Source organism: Equus quagga, chromosome 2 (assembly GCF_021613505.1).
Source record: "Equus quagga isolate Etosha38 chromosome 2, UCLA_HA_Equagga_1.0, whole genome shotgun sequence".
Lineage (NCBI taxonomy): Eukaryota > Metazoa > Chordata > Mammalia > Perissodactyla > Equidae > Equus > Equus quagga.
The window spans coordinates 45846870-45872724 of NC_060268.1; the positions used below are offsets into that span (position 1 = coordinate 45846870).

The 25855-nt window shown below is 39.6% G+C and overlaps 1 protein-coding gene across 6 annotated transcripts in view; it reads right to left on the reverse strand.

The window, feature by feature from the left end:
• The window catches only part of ATP8B4 (ATPase phospholipid transporting 8B4 (putative)), a 217090-nt gene that overhangs the window by 89172 nt on the left and 102063 nt on the right, over nt 1–25855 (reverse strand). For 5 of the 6 annotated variants that reach the window (XR_006887667.1, XM_046655054.1, XM_046655053.1 and 2 more), the window contains exons 9-12: nt 20047–20117; nt 16432–16514; nt 6600–6758; nt 210–298 (exon numbers count right to left, since the gene is read on the reverse strand). Coding sequence is in view for 5 of the 6 variants with exons in the window: in XM_046655054.1 (XP_046511010.1) it covers nt 210–298; nt 6600–6758; nt 16432–16514; nt 20047–20117 (402 nt within the window). In the remaining variant the exon portion in view is untranslated. The remainder of the gene's footprint in view (nt 1–209; nt 299–6599; nt 6759–16431; nt 16515–20046; nt 20118–25855) is intronic. The other variant, XM_046655056.1, reaches the window with a different exon arrangement.

Consider the following 25855-nt stretch of genomic DNA (forward strand, 5'->3'; position numbering starts at 1 on the left):
TAACCTACCTCTCATAAGAAACTCTCCCAACGGTTGAGAAATCACAATCTAGGAAGTAGAGGGCAGTATACGTGGGCCCAAGATGCAAAATCTCCAAATCTAAACTACCCAAGGAAAATGTAGACTCCTGAAAAAATTCCCAGCAGAATATAAGAAATATAAGATAACAATGACTACTAACATTGCCTAATTTTGTTATAGTAACTTACCCATAGTACTAGCGTATTCATCAGTCTATCAATGCTTGTCCTTTTAAACTTTGTCTTACCGCTGTTCTGCATTAGTTTAGTGTCAGGACCTGCAAAAAAAAAAAAGGAGAAAGTGAATAACAACTTTGAAACAGTTAGATGATGATGATGATGATGATGATGATGAAGAATTCCTACTCATATCAAATATTCCTGACAGGAAAAGAACATGTTTCTCAAAATAATTTAGCTTTTAGTAAGAGCAAGGGCCATTATTAAGTTGTATATGGTTCTCAACTGGTGGGTTAACAAGAACTCTGGAAACTGCAAGATAATTGGTCTCCTTAGAATTGGATAAATCTAGACAGAACTTGTAGCTCAAAGATTTAAGAAATGCCATTTTTCAAAAATCTGTGTAGGGATGAGCTTGTAATTTGAAGCAGTTAAAGATAATGAAGTCAATAAAAGTGAAGAATAATTTGAGAATGTTAAAAAGAATGCAGTACAGTAATAAACACAATTCAGAACACAAGTGAAAAATGGAAAGTTAAGACAAGAAATCAAATTCTGGACCTGTTTCTTAGAAAGGTTTGAGGTGGGGCTGGCCCAGTGGCATAGTGGTTAAGTTCACGCACTCCACTTTGGCAGCCTGAGTTTCACGGGTTCAAATTCCAGGTAGGGACCTACACTACTCATCAAGCTATGTTGTGGCGGTGTCCCAAATAAAGTGGAGGAAGGTTAGCACAGATGTTAGCTCAGCGACACTCTTCCTCAAGCAAAAAGAGAAAGATTGGCAACAGATGTTAGCTCGGGGCCAATCTTTCTCACACACACCCATGAAAAAACAAAACGATTTGAGGTGCCTTTAATGGAGAAAGTGGAATAACTCCAAACAGTATATCAGCAAGTAATTTAAACCTTTATTGTGTATTGCACACTGCATATATAATATGCACTTTTTGTAAGGGCAAGAATTGTCTTAAATCTTGTGTTAGATTTATTTCAGGTAAACACATTATCTCATGATATAGTTACTAAGCGCCTTGTTCAAGGAATTCTTAAAATATTCTTAACTGCTTTAGAGGTGGATTATTAGATGATTAGCAAAGGAGAAAATTGGAATATATTGCTAAAAAAATTCCTTATGGACAGAGAAGATGCTCAATAGAAGCAATTAAGTCTTAATTATATCTGACTTCTCTACGTCATCTTCCCATGAGTATCATCAATCCATATGGCCATTTAATATAGGAGGAAAGGGAGAATGGAAGAAAGGAGAGAAGGGAGGCACACGTAAAATTATACACCATCCTAGAAGTCAGGGAAGTATGGGCATTCTTAATAGACTTTCATCTACTTAAAAGACTAATTGAAGCACAGATTGGGGTTTCATAACAATTCACTGTCTTGAGTTGGAAATTGTACCCCACCGTCCTATTCCTGTGTAGAGAAGACCACATTTTCTCAGAATTGTTTATTAAATTCATATGAACATTGAGGGTGGGAAACATTTCTTTTATAGTAAAGATCACAAAAAGCACATAAAGTTTGTGATTGCTAAACACTGAAATGTCGACAGACCAGTTTTGTGCTAAAAATTTACATTTCTTAGGCATAAAAACACAAACTAGCAAAAGAATCCACTTAATGGGTTTTTAAGCATTAATTTAAATATATCCACAGATGTTGGTGTACATATATCTTCTTCCCCTCATAGTCACAGATCTTGAAAGAATTTTCTATACTCAAAAGCCCCTGCTTCTTCATCTCCTACTCATTACTCAACCTAGTTTCTGGGCCAATCACTCCACCAGAACAGATCTGGTGTTATCATCAATATCCCCCATGCCTTCTTTGACCTCTCAGCAGCCTTTGACACTGTTGACTATTCCATCCTTTGGTAACACACTCTTTTCTTAGCTTCTGTGTTATAAGTTCCCTTGCTTTTCCTCCCACCTCTTTGGTAGCTCCTTCTTTGTCTTCCAGTACATTCATCCCTCTACCCAGCCATTAAAAACTAAGATCCCTTAAGACTCAGGCACAGGCATCCTCTTTTCTTTCTCACTCCACCTTCCCTGGGCAAGCTCATCTAAGATCACAGTTCTGATTACCATCTATAGGTCACATGTATATCTCTAGCTCAGATTGCTCCTCTGACCTCTAAACCCATATATTTAATGCCTACACGACATCTCTGCCTGGATCTTTCTAAGGACCCTCAAGCGGCCCTTGTCCAGCCCAACTTGCAATCTTCTTCCAGGGTTCCTTATCTCAGTGAATGGGACCACCATCCCTCCCATTGTGAAAGCTGGGAGAAATCTAGGAGTCTAGTCTATCTCCATGACTCCTACCCTAATCCAAATTACCATCATCTTTCAACTGGACTATGGTAAAAGCCGAGTGACTTTGTCTCCCTGCATCCACTCTGCCCCCAACTCTCATCAATATTTCTCCTCCTCCCTCACCCTGATCATACACTCTTTCTAGGACCTGCTATTTACCAACTTTATAAACACTACAGGCAAGAGTGAACCTTTCAAGTTTAACACATACACACACACACCCCCCATCTGTCTGAAAAACTTGCAATGGCTCCCCAATGCTCTTAGGATAAAGACCAAAATTCTGGATATAGACCACAAGGGCCTGCACAGTCCAGCCCCAATTCATGTCTCCAGTCACAAGTCCATCCCTATCCTCCATGCTCTCCACGCTCCATACTGGCTTTCTTGTCTTTTGGTTTTTTTTTTAAAGATTTTATTTTTTTCCTTTTTCTCCCTAAAGCCCCCCCAGTACATAGTTGTATATTCTTCGTTGTGGGTCCTTCTAGTTGTGGCATGTGGGACTCTGCCTCAGCGTGGTTTGATGAGCAGTGCCATGTCCGCGTCCAGGATTCGAACCAACGAAACACTGGGCCGCCTGCAGCGGAGTGCGCAAACTTAACCACTCAGCCACGGGGCCAGCCCCGTTTTCTTGTTTTTTTAACCTCACCATCCTCACTCCTGCCTTTGCTACAATGTGCCTTTTCTCTAGCTTGCTCTTTTCTTTCATATTCTTCCCTTACATTCTCCTGTGAGTCCACGTTTTTTTCTTCAGAGCACTCACCTCAGTTTGAGATTATGTATTCATTATTACAATTACTTGAGATTAATGACTCTCTTCTACCAAACTCAAAGCCACACGAGTGAAGGGACCGCATTTGTTTTGTTCACATTCTTAATCGCAAATGAGTAAGTAGCATAGTGCCTGCCACATACTAGGCACTCAGGAAAGAATTGTTCAATGAATTAATTAATTTATTAAGCACCTGCCATGTTTTAGGCAGTGTGCACATGTGCTTTTCACGTTTTATCTCAGCTAATGCTTAAAAGAAGCCAAAAAATTAAGTACTATCAACCTTAGTTCACTAATAATGAAACTGAGGCTTAAAGAATGTAAATAATTTGCTTGAGATTTCTTGTCTGCTAAGTGGCAGAGCCAGAATTCGAACCCAGATATATCTAACTCTAAAGCTCTTGCTCTTAACCACAATCTTTATATGAAATAGTCCATTAATTCATTAATTCACTGACCTCGGTCAATCAAGGTATATTTAAGACTGTTACTCATTCAGAGTCCAAACAGGAAATAGATGACACATTGAACAAGGATAATTGGAGGAAGGTTTATTCATAAAGGGACTCTTTACAAAAGTGTGAATGAAGGTACAGGGGAAGCAAAAGGTTAATGCAGTAACCAGGGATTCAGTTGCAATCAAAACTTTTCCCCATCTAAGCCGGAAGGGAGGGATGAGGGGAGGAAGTGGTTACTGGACACTAAAGGAAAGGGGTGTGTAGAAGTTGCAGCCTTTAGAGGAAGAGGGACTTTATGTTGAAGGACCCGGCCAGCCTGAAGTGACTACACCGGGAGGCAGTCTAGTTGAATAAACACCTTGACCTCAATCTTCTTTCTCTTTGATCTCTTCCCAGGGATTCCCAATAACAGAGGCCAGCTAGAAGCCAAAGTTCAAGGAAACCTATTAGTGTAACCCATAAAAGTCAGCCTCCCAGGGCAGAGGGAAGAGTGGGAAAGAGTGAGGGTAGATCTGAAGAGGCAAATGGAGGACATTCACGACAAAAACCTACTGGGCACCAAGATGGTGCCGACTCCTATGGACTCTTTAAATGAATAAAACTCCTACCCTCAGAAACAAGACTATCTCCTCTCTTTGGCATAAAGGAAAAGCCATTAACAGGGAGGCATGGTCTAGTTGTTAATGTATATTAGACCCCCATTAATTATAGATTTGTAAAGTAAACCATGTCTGTGTCAACTATATTCCTTGCACAATTCTTAATGGTAGGTGTAACTAAAGTAATAATGCAGAAATATAGTCAATAATTAATTTTGGATGACTTTCATAAGATCTAGGTGTTCACATGGAGCTAGTTCCCTAAATTAGATGTCTCAAGACTTAGGGTCCTGAGACACTCATCTGTTCAACTTAGACATTGATGAAACCAACCATTCCTCTGCCTGCCTTGGTTCTAGATAAGCTTTCTATTAACATTGGTGCCCAGACTAAAGTCAATGCAGGCATGCACTGCTCTACAAATATATGCCTCATACAGGTCCCCTGACAGTGAACATCCAGGCCACATCACAAAAGAAGAGGGTGTTTCCCCAATCCAAGATCCAAGGAGCAGTACGTTTTCCCAACTCTCAGCCTGTGGAGCAGACAACACACTTGGAATTAATGCTGAAAGAAGGGAGAAGCAGGGAAGGAAGGAAAATAACATTTGTCAAGCATCCTCTCCCATATGCATTGTCTCACTGAGCCTTTACGATGACTCTCTATCCCATGTTACAGCAGAGGAAACTAAAGCTTAGGAAGTTTAAGTAACTGAGGCTTAACATCCTACAGCTGGTAAACAAATCTGAACCCAGATCTGTCCAATCCAAATTCTGTGAACTTTCTGTTATACTTCCTTGGACAGAGACCTATTCAAATTACCACCCACTTCCTTCTATGTAGGGAGCATCTTCCCATAGAGCCAACCTTATGAAGGAAAACTTGGCGCCTGAGTGGCTCACAGCAGCTGTCCTAGCCTAACATGCTGTAGCTGAACCATAGCCCTGAATTAGTCATGCCAAACAAGATCACACAAAGGCAAACAAAATTTTGGATGATAGCCCATTCCTAGGATGAAGCACCCTTACTTCTATGATGACAGGGAGCAAATCAGGAGGGTCCTTCCCATCAGTAGACCTTCAAGAAATCTCCCCTTCATTAAGTGGAAGGGAAAGGGAGGTTAATGCATAAGCCTAGCTCTCTTTTTCTCCATGCAAGAAAGATGCAAATAAGGAAATATACAATCACAGGTTTATTTCCCTGATTAAAGAATAAAAGCCTCTGATGAGAGAATTATGAGACCAGATTCATCCCCAGATAAAAGCACATATATTGCCTCATTTCTAGGGATTTCCCAGGTCCTACAATGGCAATACCCCAAGCAGCAAGAGTTATGCTAACACCCACAGCTGAGAGCACTTAGGAGGAATTGGGAGGCCTTTTCTAGGTTTGGAACACTTTGAGTTTTTAATGAACATTTTGTTGTTGTTGAGGAAAGTCAGTTAAGAAAAATATTTCAATTTTGATTGCACATATAGTCAACGGGCCCAAAATACATCTTAATTTGGTGTCACAATAAACAGGATTTTTAAAAATCAAGGACTGGCAATTGAAGCCATGAGCACAATTTGAGTGGCTTTACGAAATGGTGCTACTGGAAGCTTCCTTAGCAGGAGAGTGCCACCTTGAGCCCACAGAGATAAAGTAGAGACAGGAAAAGTAGCCAGCAGGAAGAGTAAGGAGGCACCTCCCCTCCCTCCCCCCACTCCCACCCCACCTCCACCACGCACAGTGTTTCCAGGACGCACTCTCCTGTTGGCAAATAGTAGAAGCGGCTATGGAGTATAAACAGAAATGATTGCAGCATCTTCAAGAAGGCTTTTCCAAAAGGATGGCTTGACCTTTCCAAACTACGAAATTAACAGCAGAGTAGGGAGCTTTCTTTCATACTCTTCCCCTACTTTCATGGCAGGCTGATTAATGCACATAATTTGGGGGATGATTGAGATGGTATTAAAGAAAGAGAAACAAAATAGTAGGGATCTAGCACCCATTGAGCAATTAAGGCCCAAGCACACTTAAGAATAAGTTCAGGATGTCAACGGTTCCTCACCCAGTGGGGCCACACAGACTATTTCCAGAGCAGCGACAGCTTCCCCTGGGGCCCTGCACTCTGCAGTCAAGCCAGAGCAGCACTTTGTGTGCAATAAAAGCACTGTGCTCATTCAACCTGGAGAGACTGTGCCCACGTGTATCTCAGGAAGGGCTCTCCTATAACCGACCCCGGCAGTCAGCCGTACCTGCAAAAATAACCATGCCAAAACACCAGCTGGTGTTTCTCAGGACACAGCCCCTCAGGATGATCTTCTCATTGTTGAGGGGGTACTTGCTGTCCTTCCAAGAGAGGACTCCCGTGAATTTATCTAATTTGTTGTTGGGCGCCTCACAGACAACAATCCCTGTAAAAAAAAAAAGACAAAAAACCAATAATCCTCTTTATGACTACCTCGAACTCTAGAAACACACAGTACCGTGTTCCCACCCTTCTTCTAATATACACCATATTTTTCCTTCTCTTTTGGACAGCACAGTGTTACATATACAAGATCGTGCTAGGAAAAAATAAGCTGGAGGGGATACAAAGATGGAAATCCATCAAATGTTTTGAACACAGCTTTCTGCACTGTCCAATAAGAATAAAAGCCTTGACAGCCTGGGATTTTTTTTTCCCTAAAAAATCCTCTGGTCTCTACTTCTAGTTTGTAACAATGACTTTTGAAAAGATAAAGCAGGGACTATCCTAAAGGCTTTTCTTATTGCATCTCTTTTTACTTAATGGGAACTTTCACAGAGGTCAAGATGGCATACTTCCAGTTTTACAACCAAAGTTAATGAGGCCTTTCTAGGCTCATAATCAGAATTTAGAAGGTCCTACTCCATTCCACCCCCAAGAAACCTGAGCCTGGTTTGCCACATGGGCCTGAGAATGCGTGTGATTCCTTTCAGCTGTTCCATGCTTCTTATCTTGATTAGATTCAGAGTTCTGGGGACTCTCAGAGGCACCATATAACTTGCCCCAACCTGGCCAGAAGATGTTTCTCGTTTTTTAAAATTCCAAGCCCATTCCAAACCAAAGGCATGTGCATTCCAAATCAATGAATCAATTCCTTCCATTATTTCAATAAGAAAATACATTTTCAGGGTGAGGATTCTCTTAGAAAAAGAAACCAGAAATAATCTTTACTAACCCTGTCACAAAATATAACTATTAGTTTCAAATACATTTGCATTGCAATGTATTTGAATTTGGGGTTAAATTTTTATGAGTGATGAGTACAGAGACTTGACAGACGGAGAGAGGAAGGAAAAGAGAGGGAAGAAATGAAAAAGGAGGCTGTGGGCAGATCTAAACAAGGTTCAAGCCAGAGCAGGGTGAGATCGGTACCTATGTAGTTCTCTCTCGAAAACAATAAAAAAACTCTTATGTAATCAGAAGCCAAAATGGTAGTTTGGAACATAAAAAGTGGCATTTGAAAAATGAAAAAGGGAGGCATGTCTTCAGCATTGATTGAAGGGAAAGGAGACCAGACCAGCCTAGAGAACTTCCTTATTACACTGTGACACCACTCACGAAGCTCCTTCTGCACTTACAGCCGTCTTCCACGGGCTCCCTTCCTTCCTAGGATGATATGTCTTCCTTTTAAAACTCCTAGATATAGGTGATAGCAGCCGGTTTCCACAAGGCCTGATCACTCCCGACCAACCAGATTACTATCGCTAATACAACTTGCATGAAAAAAAAGAAACAAACAAAACTATGAAAAGAATGAGCGACTCTTGGCCTCAGGACTGCTTTTCCATCCTCCATCTACCTTGCCCCAGTATAACAGAAATGCTGCCTAAACATCCCCCACTCGGCCATTCACAGGCAGCTTCCCAGACATCCACTGCTAAACGAGAGAGTGCTGGCAGGGGGATTTGGATGAGGCTAAATAACCTGTGTAAACTCATTTTTTATATGAAGGGAAGCGGCTGAATTCTGCTTTGCTCCCCTTATAGCCTATCACTGATATTAAAAAGTAAGTTAAAACTGTTTTCAACGAGCCCAAGTTGTTCAGACAATTACATTGTAGAAGAGGAAACTTTCTAAATTCTAAGAATTCAGTATCTTTTTTTCTTGACCAATAATTTTCGTTCCTGGATTTTGTAGAACGTTGAATTGGGTATCACCAGCAAAACCTATATAAAATGAGTTGATAGCAACTCTTAAAGTTTATTCCAGTTTCTTGACCCAAGACTCAATTTCATAGGCTTCAGACTTGGCCACTAAAAAAATGCGCTTTGGACAAAAACAACAAGATACACAGTCCCTGCCAATAAGAATATAAAAAACAGGCTCATTTGATCATTTTTATTGTTGCAAGCAAAGACTGACATGGAGGCAAATTCAGCCTTGAACATGTTGGCTTACTCCTCCCTGGCCCCAAGGCTCATCCACTCCTGGCCTGCCACCAAGGGTGCGGTTCTAGATAGAACCAGGCAGGAAGGCCAAGGGGTTCTGCCTTGGTTCTTGGAGGCCAAGCCCCAACTCAGCCTTTCTTAAAGAGTGCGATCAGTCAAAACAAAATGGCGGAACAAAGCAAAAAAAACAAGTTTTCGTTTCATAAGTGCCCAGCTTTCCCTTCCTTAGCCCTGTTTGCATAAAACACAAGCTTCCTAATTTCTTTTCTGCCCCTTTCCAGAGGGGTGAACAGCTTCCTTTGAAGGGAGCACTGTATTCACTTCCGGATCCCCATAGCCTACCATACTGACTACATAACAGGATTTTAATAAATCTTTTTTAGGGACATGGATGGAAAAAATGTCAGATGGTTTCAAGACAGAGGTTGGCAGATGAAATGGTTATTAGAGTAGATCTAAGATGAATAAAAGACGTAGGCATATTTCCATGGTAATAATGATAAAGGGGATCGGAAGACCTAACAGCCCAACCACAATGGGGGGCTTAGCTTGGCCTAACTCTAAAGGGATACAAGTACATCTGAGAACACTGGAAAAAAAGATGGGAATCCTAAAGCACAGCAGAAGTGACCAAAAATATATCCCAGCCATAAAGCATAATGAGAACTAGGGAAAACCTTTAGGACCATTTTTCCTTTTGCTAATTGTATCAGAGAAGAGAAAGAGGCAGTAAACAGTTTAACAAACGGCTGCGAAAACACTTTAGGAAAAATAGCATCGCTTCTCACATAGTTATTCACTGAAAACATGTTTAGAGCACAAAGTCATTTTTAACGGGCAATAAAACAGCTGGGAAAAAGTCATGTCGATAGTGAAGTATAAATATAATCAAACCAGCTCATTACATTTGCTCGACCCTCTGAAGAGAACAGACGTGAACAGACAGCAATTCAACCAGTTCACAACTGCACAAAAATGCTCTAGGCCCACACTAAACAAAATGCACAGGATTTCATTCTGGATCTTCCTCCTCACTCTAAATTTAGTCAGCTGGATTGTTGCTTAATTACCAACCTTATAACCTTCTCGAACTAAAGTATTTACCTCAAAGGAGAAATCTGTAGTTTATCACAAAAATGGAACTCAGTACCCAGATTCCATGGTTTTCCAGAGAAGTTGACTATATTCCTTTATGTGTATTATTACTAGCAATATTTCTTGATTATCTGCACTGCAACTCGTCGATAAGACAAATTATCTATTGACTAAGACAGCGTTTTTGCTGTTCCAGTTTCTCCAGCCACGAACTTCTTAGAGTTTAGATTACCCACTACTGTTGCCCTGATGATTGCGATAAATATTTATTTCTTTCTTAGAAAGACCACTGTCAACTTCCAATTTCCTGAGCCTTTTTATTCTTCAGCCATCAAGCCTCAGTCGCCCATCATCACCACCATCATGGCCCCATCAACACCAGCAGTAAAGAGGGAGTTACTCTTCCTGTCCTTACATGGATTCTATGTCTCATGCAGTCACCTCAGCTATGCTGTTGGCCTGGGCTCTGTCCAGGTGACTGGGAAACCTATCTGGTAAATAAAAAAGTCACAAGATGCTAACTAAGCTGGGTTTTTTGAACCAAAAAGAGATGCTTGTTTTCCTGTATTTTAATTACACGCATGCTGTTCTTTAGAAAGGACCACAAAATACACAAAGATTCCTGAAATGAAGAGTCAACCTTTCCCTGGTTCAGACCTCAGCATTAACAGTTATACAAAATATGTAAACTTGTCATAAGTTGCAAAAAACAGATCTCAGTCCAGTCAGTAAGAATATGCAAAAGATTCTTAAACACATTTGGACAATTTACATCCGGGGCTTTCCCCAAAGCACAAAAATGTACAGTTTACAAACGTGTAATTGACAACTATTTCCAGTTACTTATTTGTAAAAGCTTTCAATTCCTATAAGACTTTAACATGAAATATCAACGCCCACTCTATTTTTATACTTGTTATAGTATTAGATCAAGTTATGTATCTTTTCTAATAAAATTCAACAGACTACACATCAATTTTTTCCGATGTTTGAAATGTATAAAAACATTTATAAGAGGAATTTTCAAATAAATGGATTTACCTACCAAAACTCAACTCTATCTTGCGTGTACTCATCTCTATGCCAGTTGTCCTATAAACTCTTGTCAGGGATCCTGACATTCAAGATCACTAACATTGCCACTTTTCAAAAATATGATGATGTCCTCTGACTCCTGGATGGACTTGATCTCTAGTAATTAATTTTTCACCTTTGGGTTTAGAGTATTCTTAAAATGTATTTCTTACCCTGATCAGGAGCTGTCGTGCTGATTCCCCTAGCTCTCTACTACTGCCTTTCTACTTGCAGTTTAGAGCCTTTCACATCCTTTCGTAGTATCGGGTTCATATTCTGGCTCCTCCACTTAGTAACCATGTGACATTGGGAAAGTTATTTAATTTTTCTGGGTCTCAGATTCCTTGCCCGTAAATTGGAGGTAATAATAATCTCTTCTTCCCAGGACTATAAGGATTTAATAAGATAATGTGCACAATTACTTAGAATGGTACCTGGTACAGAGTGAGGACGTGTTCATGTGTCAGCATCATGTTCAGAGCGTGAGAACTTTAGGACCTTTACTAACTAAAGCTTCTTTGAGGATGAGCACTTGTTCAAGTCTGTCTTCTCTCCTAGGCTATAAGCTCTATGAAAGCAAGGCCTGGGTCTGATTTATTAACCACTGTATCCCCAGGCTTAGCAAATCCCTTAGCATTGTGTTATTTAACAATTTATATTTACATATTTACATATTCTACATTTGCTGAATGAATGAGTGAATGAACAGATTACTGAGTAAATGAATGAAAAAGAGCACATGCCATGTCTCAGGAGGCCACCAACAAGACACTGTCCTTGGGTTTCCATGCAAAAGTGGGGAGGCAGGGAGACTTACCAGAGACATCCTGGGACCCTTTCCATCTCAGATTTGTCCCTTGGTGTTCCCAATTTGGAGTCCCCAGTGGGGACTTCTCTAGGGATAGGAGTGGAACACTCAGGTCTTCAGATACTTGGAAGATGTGCACTTATGATACAAGGACAGAAAATTGTAGTTTGGTGCTAGAGAAAGCATTTTGGCAAGTCTCAGAAGAAAAACCACACAGTAACTAAAAGCAAAAATAATGCCATACCCAGATATGCCCAGAAGTCACAAACGTACAGATATACTTAGCACAGACAAAGCATGGGAAAGGGTGTGCCTCCCATATCTGATTCATCTCTTAGACCTTGCCACGGAGACAGGGTATTTCCAAAGGTACACAATGCTGATATCACACTTTCAATTTAAACTAAAGGATGCAAAATCTGGTTTTAATTCCCATCACTCAAGGAAGTCTTTTCTGGTCACCAAAAGAAAACCTGAAATCTATTGATACCCCATTATGACAAAGGTGAACAGAGAAGACAACACAGAGGGAGTAGAAAAATAATGGGGGAGTGAAAGGACCAAAAGAACCTGGATAATACATGTGGAGATATTTTATATTGTATCTTGTTCTTAGGAGGTGCTTAACATATAGACTTAATAAACTAATTAATAAGGAAAGAGTGACAAAAACAGAAAAGATAAAGAATTTCAGAAGAAGATATGATGCGGGTAGAGAAAATAGACTAATATAAAGGGTGGGAGAGGAAGATGGAAAAAGAATAGTAAGAAAGAACGCAAAAAGGGAGGAAAGGAAAGAGGAATGGTGAAATGGGGTAGTTATAGAAATGTGTGTGTGTGTGTAGTGTGTTGTGTGTTAGAGAGGCAGAGAGAGATGGAAATTAAAGTGTGTAAACTAGGCTTGGAAAGAAAGGAATGGAAGAAAAGTTGAAGGGTATAGGTGAGCAAGAGAAATCGTGGGAAGGATTAAGGGTTTGTTAACTGTCCCAACTCTTTCACAGACTTTTCCATACCACATCTTGCACCACTCTCTTGGTCTTTAAATTTGGCTGCTAACAGGGGAAATCTAATCTGTATATTGTGTCTAATTTGTTTCCCCTTATGCCTCTATTTATTCTTCAAATGCTTTCTTGGAAATAGGAAATCTCATTTTAATAAAGCTAAACCCGCAAAACACCCCATTGCCTTGAACTTTAAGACAGATTGAGATTCAACCCAAGATTTAACAAGCGAAAGAGTAAATTTAGCAGAAACCTGGTTCTCAGCGCAGATGTGTACCAGCCTCATGAATCTGGCATTACACGTTCTCTGAAAAGTGAGCACAGTTTAAGTATGAATACTAGAAAAGAGAGGTCTGTGTTGTCTTTGTTTGGGAAAACAATTACACATTAGAGATTTGGTGAGCTACCTATGCTGTGTGAAGTAAATTCAAGCCGCATCTAGCAAGTAATACTTATTAATGCACTTTAAAATACATCTTGTGAAGTGTTAAGAAAGGTTATTTCTATTAAGCAAGACCTTCAGCCTCTCAGGAGCTGTGCCATCCCACCTGTAACAAAGGAGTTGTTTCAGATGAGGAAGGTTTTCTTGCTTCAGCCTGAGTAGCACCACTTGTATTGGTTTAAATTGGGGGCTTCTTTGTTAAATTTTGTTTGAATAAAGGATTCGAAGTAAAGACCATATAAAAGCGCCACACGGAGGACTCCTCGCCCAGCCACCTGCCCTCCAGCCCTCTCGCTTAGTCCTACAAGTTCCCGTCAGGAAGCTTCCTCCTCACCCATCATTTGCATCCTTTCACACTCCATTCTCAACCCCTTTACCTTAGGCCCTTCCTTTGCTCTCCCCTGTCTTTCTGGGGCCTGACGGTGCTCTCCGGCAGTTGCAGCCCCTTATTCATTCATTCATCAAGTATTTATTGAGCATCCAGTATGTGCTAGGCATTGTTCGAGGAGCTTGGCATATATCAGTTAACAAAACAAAGATCCCTGTGCAGCTTGCATTGCAGCAGGTAGAGATGAACAATAAATAATAAACTTAGAAGTTAAGTGAGTGATAGAGTATGCCAGATGGTGGTAGGTGCTATAAGAAAGAGACAAAGTTGAGTGGGATGGCAGGGATTGAGAGTGTGAGGAGCCATGCTGACAAGGGGGATTCTCTGCCCCATTCCTGCAGTTCCACATAAGAAATCCACCTTATCCAGCCTGGCCCTTAGACACCATCCTATCATTGACTGACAGTCGAGTTCTTGGAGGGTGTGGTAGAGACACCACTCAACAAATATCCTTACTTGTTATTTCTCAACCTCCCTTGCAGTTAGGTTGGGCCCATGTGACTCATGCTCCCCAATGAATTGTGAGAGGAAGAAGTAGTTAAAAGTTACTATGTCTCTTTCATCTCATCCTTACTTTGATATGCTGACCTTAGAGGCCATTCGTCCAGGGACCAAGGCTACAAGATGAAGGAGGCCAACTGACCTGCATCAGAATGTGACATAATTGGTGAAGCCACCACGGAAAGGAGTATGGAGATCCCTCAAAAAATTAAAAATAGAGCTACCATATGATCCAGCTATCCCACTTCTGAGTATTTATCTAAAGAACAAACCAACACTAATTCAAAAAGACATACGCACCCCTACCTATGTTCACTGCAGCATTATTTACAACAGCCAATACTTGGAAACAACGTAAGTGCCCATCAACAGATGAATGGATAAATAAGATGTGTGTGTGTATACATATATACACAATGGAATACTATTCAGCTATTAAAAAAGATGCAATCTTGCCATGTGCAACAACATGGATGGACCTTGAAGGTATTATGCCATGCGAAATAAATCAGATGGAGAAAGATATATATCATATGATTTCACTCATATGTGGAAGATAAAAACAACAACAAACAAACACATAGATATAGAGAACAGACTGGTGGTCACCAGAGGGGAAGCAGGGTAGGGGGAGGGTGAAAGGGGTAAAGGAGCCCATGTGTACGATGACAGATGGCAACTAGACAGACTTTTGGTGGCGAAACAATGTAATCTATACACAGGTCAAACTATAATGAGGTATACCTGAAATTTATATAATGTTATATACAAATGTTACCTCAATAATAAAAAAGAGAACGTGACTTTAGCAAGAAATAGACCTTTACTGTTTATGTCACTAAGATTTCAGGGTTGTCTGTAACTGTGTCATAGTGTAGACTATCTGGTCCAACGTCTATGAAACTAGACGAACTAGATACAGATAACAATCATTTTCTGTTTTTTGATGGTACAGAATACTAAAAATCACAGATTTCTATCTCCTCATAGATTGATAGAGGTATAAAGGTACAATTCTGCCAGGAAATAGACGAGTAATGATAAATTATGTTTAAGTTGCCTACTTCTAGGGCTCCATAAATATTCTATGAGGTATTGCAAGCAAGTATTTTGATTCATGAACACAATTTACTTTTCTTAGATTCACATAACAGCAAAATCTCATTGACAAAATTACTTAGTAGAAAATGTGTAATTTGTTTTAATCTAATCAAAATATTTCTTGGGTCACTCAAAGTTTCTTGGCTATTCCACTGACTTAAATCACAACTGGAGGAATATTTTTTTCTATAAACTGCACTCATTTAAGAGAGATTAAAACATTAACAGAATCCAGATGAAGTTTACACAGAAATGCAAAGCACAAGTAATATAAGTTCTAAGCTGTGCCCTGGAGAAACTCTATAATGTAAATTTGCCTGTGCTTTAACTTAAGGGATCATGCTAAGACCCTTGTCCACATTTTCCTCTCCAAAAACAACATTTTGGAAGATAGTCTCAAACTCATAAAGATTCATTAATAAATAAAGCCAATCTGTATGCAAATATTGACACAAAGCCAGACATTCAAGTGCACAAAGCAAGAGACCATTGAGGGGTAGCAGGAGACCCCAAAGATTCTCCCACAGCCTGTCATGGTGCCTACAATCCTACTAGTAATGGCTCTTTCCTTTGATTTTTGATAGATTTTGTTTCTCTGGGGCAGCTTTAACAGAAAGGAACAAGACACAACTGGAAAGAACAGGCAAGGGAAACCACACTGAGGAGCAAGGGGCCGCAGTGAAGGGTGTGAAGATGGTGATAACAAAACCATGGTCTAAAAATAAAGAGGAACAGCTGACCAAGTGATTAATAAATCAGAATATTCTTCCTGAACTTCTACTATCTTTAAGATATTATGCCAGGCACTATGCCAAGCTGCAGAAATACATGAGGCAGGATTACTAGCTTTGTGAATTTTGTAGTCTAGTGTTTGGCCTTTGTTACGGAGCCAGGGAATAAATCAATGGTTACACCTAGAGCTAGAAATAAAATTGTGGCCCATACTCATCCTCAGCAGGTATGCACAGGGCTCCAGGGAGGCGCAAGTGCAGACATAAAGGGAATGGCAAGTAAAGGACTAGAGGGAACAAGATCTAGAGAAGAGAGAACAAGGATGAAGTGAATGATGAACTGACAAAACCATTCTCCCCTTGGTAAACATTTTTACTCTTTAGCATGAGAAGAGATTACAGAATTTGATGCCTGGAGAATTCTATTTCCTTCCACCAAATAAAAAGAAACATAAATTGCATTTTAGATAATTAGTTTGCTACATCCTTTTTGGTTATGAGATTTTTGTTTGTCTGTTTTAAACACTTACCATCAAACTTTGCAAGTCTGCTAATATCTGCTCCAAGTTCTGAGGTAACTGCTAGTGCATGGCGAACTTTAAGGTTTGTTTCCCTGTGAAATTAATTGACACGACATAAATTTTTATATAGAACAGCCCAACAGCGTCTTACATAAGGCAATCAGGCAGGTGCCATACATGCAAAATTCAACACAAGAGAATCAAGAAACTCCCTTTGAATGTCATTCACACCTCTCACCCTGTCTCAGGAAAGTGGATAGGGCTTTGCAGGCTGCTGAGAGTTGGCATTGCACCCACAGCACATCTGTATAACAACACAGTAATCCCTGTTGCTATTTGAAAGAACAGAGGACACAATAAATATGGTTTCATTTGAACCTACTCAGATATCATGCATGAGTTACAAAACACATTAGGAATGGGAATACAGTTGCCAAATAAAGGAGTCCAGTATCACTCCAGAGTCTATTATCTAAGTAAGAGTTTTACTTGCAAAAGATGGTCACGGCTAATTCACAGTAGCTGAATTTAAATGGAAAAGGAATACAGCTTTCCTTTTCTTGGAGAATCAAGTGAAGAATCCCATAAGTCTAGAATCATACAACCAGACAGGAACTCAGTGGGTCATAGTGAGCTGGTCATCTTCCTCTAGGCAGGATCACACATACACTGGACAGTTGGCTGTCTGGTATTCATGAAATGACCGGCAGTGAAGATCTATGACCATTACTCATGTCTTGTGTATAAAAGCTTGCCGTGTCAGTTTTCTCACTGAGTTCAACCTAATTCTCTTCTACTGTAGCTTAACATCATCTGTCAGAGTTCTATCTTTTATGGAAATGTTTAGTGATGCATTCATTCAGTCAACAAATATTGACTGAATACATACCATAGTCACTCGTGATACTCAATGCTGCCCCTCAAGGATTATTGTCCTCTTGAGGGAAACTTGCTAAAAAAGCAAGTATCACCATTTGGAAGTACATGCCAAGCCATGAAATAGTTGAATTTAGAGAACCAAGAAGCAGGTACTTGAGAGGGCATTTAATCTAAAATTCCCATAAATGAGTTTTACCTGATTAATACCTTCAACGTCCTATCATACTCTTCTTTATCTGCCTCAGTATCTTGATAAAATTCAAAATTATTTTCAGCATAAGAAATAATACAGAAAGATCCTCTGTACCCTTTACCTGATTTCCCCTAATGGTAACATCTTGCAAAACCATATCACAGTATCACAACCAGGATACTGACATTGACACAGTCAAGATACAGAACATTCCATCACCACACGGATTCCTCGGGTTGCCCTTTGTAGACACACCCACTTCCCTGCCTCCTCCAACCCATCCTTAACTCCTGGCAACCATTAATCTGTTGTCCATTTCTATTATTTTGCCCTTTTAAGAATGTTATAGAAGTGGAATCATACAGAATGTGACCTTTTGGGATTGGCTTTCTTTACTCAACATAATTCTCTGAAGATTCATCCAGGTTGTTGCATATATCAATAGTTCATTCCTTTTTATTGTTCAGTAATATTCCATGATATGGATGTACCACAATTTGTTCAACCACTCACCTGCTGAAGGACATATAAGTTGTTTCTAGTTTGGGGATGTTTCAAATAAAGCTGCCATAAACATTTGCGTACACGTTTTTGTGTTAACATAAGTCTTCATTTCTCTGGGATAAATGCCTAGGAGTGAAATTGCTGGCTTGTATGGTAATCACATGTTTAGGTTTTTAAGAAACTGTCAAACTGTTTTCTAGAGTGATTGTAGCATTTTACATTGCCGTCAGCAATGTGTGAGTGATCCTGTTTCTCTACATCCTTGTCAGCATTTGGAATTGTCACTATTTTTCATTTTAGCCACTCCAATAGGTGTGTAGTGATATCTCATTGTGGTTTCAATTTTAATTTCCCTAATGGCTAATAATGTTGAACATCTTTTCATGTGCTTACTTGCCATCCATATGTCATCTTTGGTGAAATGTCCCTTCATGTCATTTGCCAATTTTCTAAGTAGATTGTTTGGTTTTTTACTGTTGAGTTTTGAGCATTTTTCATTTATTCAAGATACAAGTCCTATGTCAGACAGACGGTCTGAAAATGTTTTCTCTTAATCTGTAGCTTATTTTGTCATCCTCTTAGCAGGGCCTTTTGCACAGCAAAAATTTTTAATTTGATGAAGTCCAGTTTTTCAAATTTTCCTTTTAAAGATTATGCTTTTTGTGTCAAGTCTAAGAACTCTTAGACTAGCCCTGGATCTCAAAGATTTTCTCCTATGCTTTTTCTCAAAAGTTTTATGGTTTTAGGTCTTACATTTGAATTCAATTTTCTTAATAGTTATAGGGCTATTCAAATTCTCCATTTCATATTGAGTGAGCTGTGATTGTTTTTGGACAAAGTGGTCCATTTCATCTAAGTTGTTAAATTTATGTATATAGAGCTGTTTGTAGTACTTCCTTACTCTTGTGATGTCTTCAGGATCTGTTGCAATATCTCCTAGTTCATTCATGACATTGTTAATTTGCATCATCTCTCTTTTTTCCTTTTTCAGCCTTCCTAAAAGTTTGTCGATTTTAATGATGTTTACAAAGAGTCAGCTCTTTGTTTCATTGATTTTCTCCATTGTTTCTCCGTTTTCAAGTTCACTGATTTCTGCTTTTGTCTTTATTTCTTTCCTTCAGCTTGCTTTGCATCTAATTTACTATTTTCTAGGTTCTTGAGATGAGAGATTAGATTATTGATTTGAGACTTTTTTCTTTTCAAGTGTATGTATTTCGTGCTGTAAGTTTCCCTATCAGCACTATTTTAGCTTCTGCCCAAACCAGAGGTAGGATCACACAGGCCAAACTCTATTTCAATAGCCCAATATGACAAGGATTTGGGAAGAAGCGGTTAAAACCATAGGCTCTTTTGTCAGACTGCCAGGTTTGAGCCCTGGGCTCACTCTTTAGAAGTATGGGACAAATTAGTTAATCTCTCTAAGCCTTGGTTTTCTCATCTGTACAATGGGGCTTATATAGTACTTATGCCAGGATTAAATGATAAAATCCATCTAAAGAATATATACAGTATCTTTAAAACGTAAGCATTCAATAAATGTTTTTATGCCAGACAGGCAAATTGAATCCCCTGAAACAGAACTGCTATTTGGTCTATACCTAAATTCTCAATTAACATCAATGTCAAAACTCCATTTCTCTCTTCTCTTTCTACGACTTCATTTCACCCAGTTCCAAAAGATCGCCTTCTAAGTAACAACAGTGCTTCTTTCCTCAGGGACTCTTGATCAATACTTCTCTCATTTTCCTTAGAGAATCACTTAAATTTTTTTAAAAAGGCCTTTCTAAGGAATCTCAGTGAAGAGTCTTGTGTAAAATTTATTCACATATACATGTTTAGCTCATATCTGAAAGAAAATAAATTCACAAAAAAAGACAGAGTTTCCAAAAGATCTGCAAAGCATTTAACGAATAGACTCTGCAAATTAGACTCCTATTTCTTCCAAGAAAATAAAATGAAGAATAAGGTTTAAGTCCTGTTTCTAAAGATATTGCTCTTAATTAAATTAAAAACCAGTCTACTGAATTATTCTAACTTTAATAACTTACCCATCAAGTTCAGCAGTTTCAATGTAACAGAGACCATGTGGCTCACTACTTGATAGGAGAAGCAGGTCAGCCTATTTAAAAAAATTGTGATAAAGAATAATTGAGAAGGGAAGACCGGTGGAAAACCTATGCTGTATCACTCTTCCACTACTAATCAGCCAGGAGAGCCTTAGAAAAGAGTGAGGGGGGTGAAATCCTGGTGCCCCCTCTGCCACACGCCCTGAATCAAACCCCTCCTCCACTTCCTGGTTCCTGTTTTGCAGGCCCCTGGCCTTCAGAACATAAGCAAGGGCAGGGGATAGCATCCAAATTAATAGCCACTTTATGTACTTTTTTGGCGAAAAATACATAAAATTTTATTTTCTTGCTTTGATAATTACTCATGGAAAATATAAACTTTCCCCAATAAGTAAGACAACTGGAAATATTTATATGCACATCCTTTGATTCCCTAGTATGATCAGTTCACAGCAGGGGGCAGGCAAAAGAGATGAGGAAAGACCAAAGTGAAGTAAGAGGAAATGGAAAACCATATAAAAAAATCAGAGAGGCAAGGAAATTTGAAAGAGAGAGAAAGATTAAAAGAAAAACCAAATAAAAAAGATGGTGGGGTGTAAGGATGGGGGAAGAGAAATAAAGAGGAGTGCCAAGCAAGAGGATGACATGGAAGAGAACACAGGGTAAAAGACAGTGGGGAACACTGAGAAAGCCAGGAGGCGGCCCTTCACAGAGATAAGTCATCCTATGTGGCTGTCATTTGAGCTTTGGAAATGCCCTATCACAACTCAGTTTTAGAAGGCTGGTAGCTTTCTATATTGGGAAACTGTTTATTTTATTTCAAATTTCAAAATTTATTTTCAAGTAGAGGGTTTTATGAAATTCTGAAGGATTTGAATGTCTAAAAAGAATTGACTAAAATTTTAGCAATTAATTTCGACACAGCAACCTAACAATTTTGTAGCTCTGTCTGAATGTATGATTGGCATTCCAAATCTGTGAAACTATCTTACTTTTGTTTTTTAAAATTTTAGAGTCTCCTCATCCTCAAGTCCTGGAGGTCAAATTTAGAATCAATCCACTCGTTTCATTGTCTCAAGCTTTAAATTTCCAACTCAAAAATAGGCGCTCTGTGTGTGTGTCTGTGTGTGTGTGTAGTTTTGTCTAAATTGTGATAAAACATAGCTGAAAAAAACCCCAGTGACAAGCCCCAAAAGGAATAAATGGGTTTGCATCATCAATGCCCTTCCGCTTCTCTGGATGAAAGAGTCACACCAGGCTGTCATGGCAGAATTTTTTTCTGACTTGCCACAAGGGAACCAGAGCACACCCACTATAGAGAGAACGGGTGAAAAGCGTATGCCACTCTTGTGCCAAACGTTACCCATCTTGATTTTAAAAGGAAAAAGAATGTTCTTGAAAATTCCCCTTGGTCTTATTTGTCACATTTAGGTTTCAATGAATATGATAGCAACAGAGCTTCACGCTCTTTGGGTCTATACGGCTCCTCCCCTGAGCTTAAAAGGATCATTTTAAACAAAACCCAGAATTCTGTCATTCCTATCATCTGCAATTGAAAGCAGTTATGCAGTATAGAGAAAGACACCTATTTGTACCCCGGGTTGCTTTTCTTCTAAACTCTGCACAGTAAGAAGGATCCAACATTACCGTTTAATATTGAGCCCAGCTGCCTTAACACTTATATTTTGGGTAGACGAGAGGAGGATTCATTGTGCACAGGTGGCTCAGAACATGTGACGGAGGCACCACCACCGGGTGGCTGGATTCTATTCTGAGCAGTGGCTCAACGTCCTAGAGGCAGAAATGGAACTGTAAAGCCCACAGGTTCCTGGCTAACTCCTCCTGCTTGCTCTACCCCTGGGAACCTGGGACTTCTACCTTCCTACCTTCTACCTCCCCTGCCTCTTTCTGTCCCCTCCATTGTCACCTTTCTCTTTGATGTCCTCTGAACCCTCCTCCTCTTTCCCACTCCCTGATCTCAGTCCTGCCGCCGCGTCACTCATCCTCTGTTCTCCCTGCCCCACTGCGGAGCCTTGGGGTACCCCCTTTGCTAACTTCTCCCTTCGAGGTTTTCAATTCATGATAGCCGAGGAGGAAGTATGAAGGGGCAGGACCAGCAGAAGCATCTGGCAGAATAAGTGGTCAGCCCACTCATCATCAGGCAGTCCTGCCATTCCAAGTGCACTCAGTAATCATTCTGAAAAGGAAGGGCAAGAGAGCTGCAGTAATGGCCCTGTGAGTCCCTGGTCACCATTTGGTTCAGAACCGGGAATGGAGCAACGTATAGGTGGTCTTAAAAGCCCAGTAGCCCCATGACTCTGTGAGTCTCAGATCAGACCTCCTCAAGCTGATCCTTTCCGTATCTCTCAGGGGACCCAATTCCTAGTCAATCCAGAAACTTGTGTTTGAGTTGTAGGTGTTTATAATACCAATAGCCCATATTTAGTGAGGGCTTACTATGTGTCTGCACGCTCTGAAGAGCTTCACATGCAATATTTTATGTAACTCTCACAGAAACCCTCAGTGTAGGTCCTGCTGTTATCTCCACTTTACAGATGAGCAAAGTGAGGCCCAGAGAGGTTCAGTAATTTGTTGAGGCCACATAGTAAGTGGGGCACGAGGATATGAATCCAAGCAATCTAAAGCATACACAGCTGGGAGTACTAAAGCAAGTAAAAACCTCTTTCCTTAAACGATTTTACAGTTTAGTAAAAGCAGAATATGATAAGCGTTCTAAGGGTCTACTTAACTAAGTGCCAGGAGAGGAGTGCAAATGAGAAAGAGAGCACACCAGGTTGGTAATTGAGGAAGGGCCTCATGGAAGACTCTGGATGGAATGGAAAGCAGGTTCCCCCAGGCAGAGTCACTAGCAGGACTAAAGAACAGGGAAGGGAAAGCATATTCTTGGAACTCACAAGCAAACAGTAGGTAATCCCAACCAGAACCAGCCTCAGACTCTCATTTGTACTTTCTTCTCTCAATTATCCGTGCCTTCCCCGCGCCCTGCCAGGGGAGGCTCAATCATGTCTCCTAAGAATGAAGTACTGTTTTCCAACAAAACGCCCCTTCCCCCACCCTCCACAGGCAACAAAAAGCCCAAGTAGCTGCCTCATGAAAACCTGAAATAAATATTCCAGTCAGAAGAAACTCGAAAAGAATCCACTGAACATCTTTGTGTACTCAGAGCCAATGACATTGTCCTCATAGGTTTATCAGGTATAATCAGTCTTTGTTGAATTAAAGAATAAATGAAGCAAAACCTCAAGTGATGATCACACCTAAAAGCTATAGAATTCTTTAAGGGTTTACAAAATGCTCTAACATAATTGTGTCTCCTTATTCTCTCAACAAGCCTATGAGGGGGTAATTTCGTTCCCATTATACGGATAAGAAACCTGGGAAGGTCGTCTCTGGTCCCACAAGCACTAGATGAGCTAAATTAACTCAAGTAAAGCCCATAGCCTTTACAAAGTCTCGATGAGAACTCTATCACACCTAACTGAGGAACCCAAGGCTCCAAGAGATTGAACGGCGTACTCATGGCCACACAGAGCTTAAATGGCAGCGCTGGAACTAGAATTCAGAACTCCCATCCCAAAATGTATACTCTTCCCTCTGGTTGGCTACAAAATCACTGGAATACAACTGTGAAAAATGGAAAGCATTTTGCTTTATTTTATTTTGCCTTATTGGTGTCCAAAAACCAAAACTACAATGGTAAAAAAATATTGGGACAGCAGCTCCCTAACCTGATGGAAAGATAAATTTGCAGAATTAACTGGAACATTGTATTCAGATCTCCTTTTATTTTTTTTAAGCCATTCTCACACACAGAGTTCTTCTTTATCTTCTTTATAATCTACAATAATGTCTTTTCTTTTTTTTTGTAGTCCCAAAATAAAAATCCAAAATGGCTTATGCAGTATGAGTATACTTAAGGGAAAATATCTTGATAAGGACAAAAGTCAGAATGAAGTCATAAAAATGAAAATGTATAAGATTACAGGTAATATTTTTATTTAAAATTTAAATTTCAGATCCAGTAAATGCATGTTGAACATTAACATGAACTAGATATATTATTGTTTTTGTTTTTTATAATTAAAGTGAGTTGAGAAGAATAAGAAAAAGATGATGAGAAAGAAGAGAAGGAGAGGAGGAGAATAATAATGGACATCACGGCATTTACTTATGGATAGGCCCTTTCTTTGGTTGAAAAAGAATCCTTGCCCATATATTTCACCCCCACAAATGAGTAATTGCTTATAACCAGAACATGACTATTTGCTTTTTTTTAACATAGAAAATAGTGTATTGCACCTTTGCTATTTAGCAAGAAGCTTCTTCTTCAATACAGCTCAGACAAATCTTTAAAATTTAAAAGAATCATTAGATGTAAATTTTAAAGTTTAAAAAAGTCTTTCTCTGGAAGTTCCGAACTTTCTACTGTCTCACATATTTAAAAAATGGGCAGAGGAGAGTTTATTTGCAGAAATTAGAGTGAAACACGTAACTATGATTTGAAGCTATAAAACTTAAAACAACAAAGAGGGCAATTAGACCACAAAATGGCCTCTCTTGAAGGATGTCCAAGAAGGGTGCTGAAAAGGACAAGATGATAAGCACTCATGATGGGTCAAGAGAGAGGCAAGCCCACCCTTGGGCAGGACTGGAGTTTAGGTCAAATTAATCTTTCTTGCCCTTTCTTTTCTAAAGGTGAAAGTTTCAATTCCTGGAACAGAAGAATTCCTTTGTTTTAAAACAAAAATTTTACTATTGTAAACACCTAAAACTTGAACGCCCTTTTGTGGAGGCGATCAGAGGATGCATTTTTAGATAAGCTAAACAATTAAATTCATGTAGTGTTCAAATATGCTCATGTCCAATAAGGGGTTTATTTCTACCACCAGATAAAAAAAGCAAAACAAAACAAGAGCATGCTGTCAAGGAGCGGGGGAAGGTCTGCCTGGCTCCCAGGGTCCGAGTTCTGGCGAAATCAAGACCTCTACAGTATGTTTTTCTCACACAGTTTACTTGATTCTTCTAAGGCAAGTCAATTTCATTGCGATAATTGAGTTATACTCTGTACTTTTATTCCTGGGCCTAAAATAAACTAGGAGCTCTGGAAATTCAGCCCAAATGTGTTTTAGAATTAAAAGAGAATTTAAGGGCAGTAGGGGTTCCTTATCTGGAAAACAAAGGTAACTTCTAAACATGCAAGCTAATTAGCCATTCCAGGCAAGCTCCCTTCCTTGCTTATAATGCACTGATAAGGTGACATAAATCAAATTAAATGTTTTAATTTTGGACAGCTAAAGGTCATGCATTGGCATTGGGTGCAACATTCTGTGATCACTGCAATTCCAGCATCCAAGTCTGGAGGCCCTAATGTGGAAGCCCAGGCTCAAGGCAATTAGGGCGACTGTTCTAATAGAGTCAGGAGTAGCATATGGTAATGGTTAGTGGTTAGGAATAAGATCAAAACCCACAGGGCCTGGGTTTAACTCTTGGCTCTTGTGTTGACAAGCTATTCGATGGCATTGTGCCACTGCTTTCTTATCTGTAAAATAGGAACAATAATAATAGTACGTAACCTGCCCTCATTGGGCTAATGTGCACATTAAATGAGTTGTCATATAAAGAGTCTGTAATATTGTCCAGTGCATGGCCTGAGCTGTATCAATAAATGCTAGCTGTTATCATCACGATCTTCGTGACGTGGTGTCCCAAGATCTATCTCGATGCAATAGCTGCGAAGTGAGTCTCTTCAGAGACCTGTGAATGTTGCTCC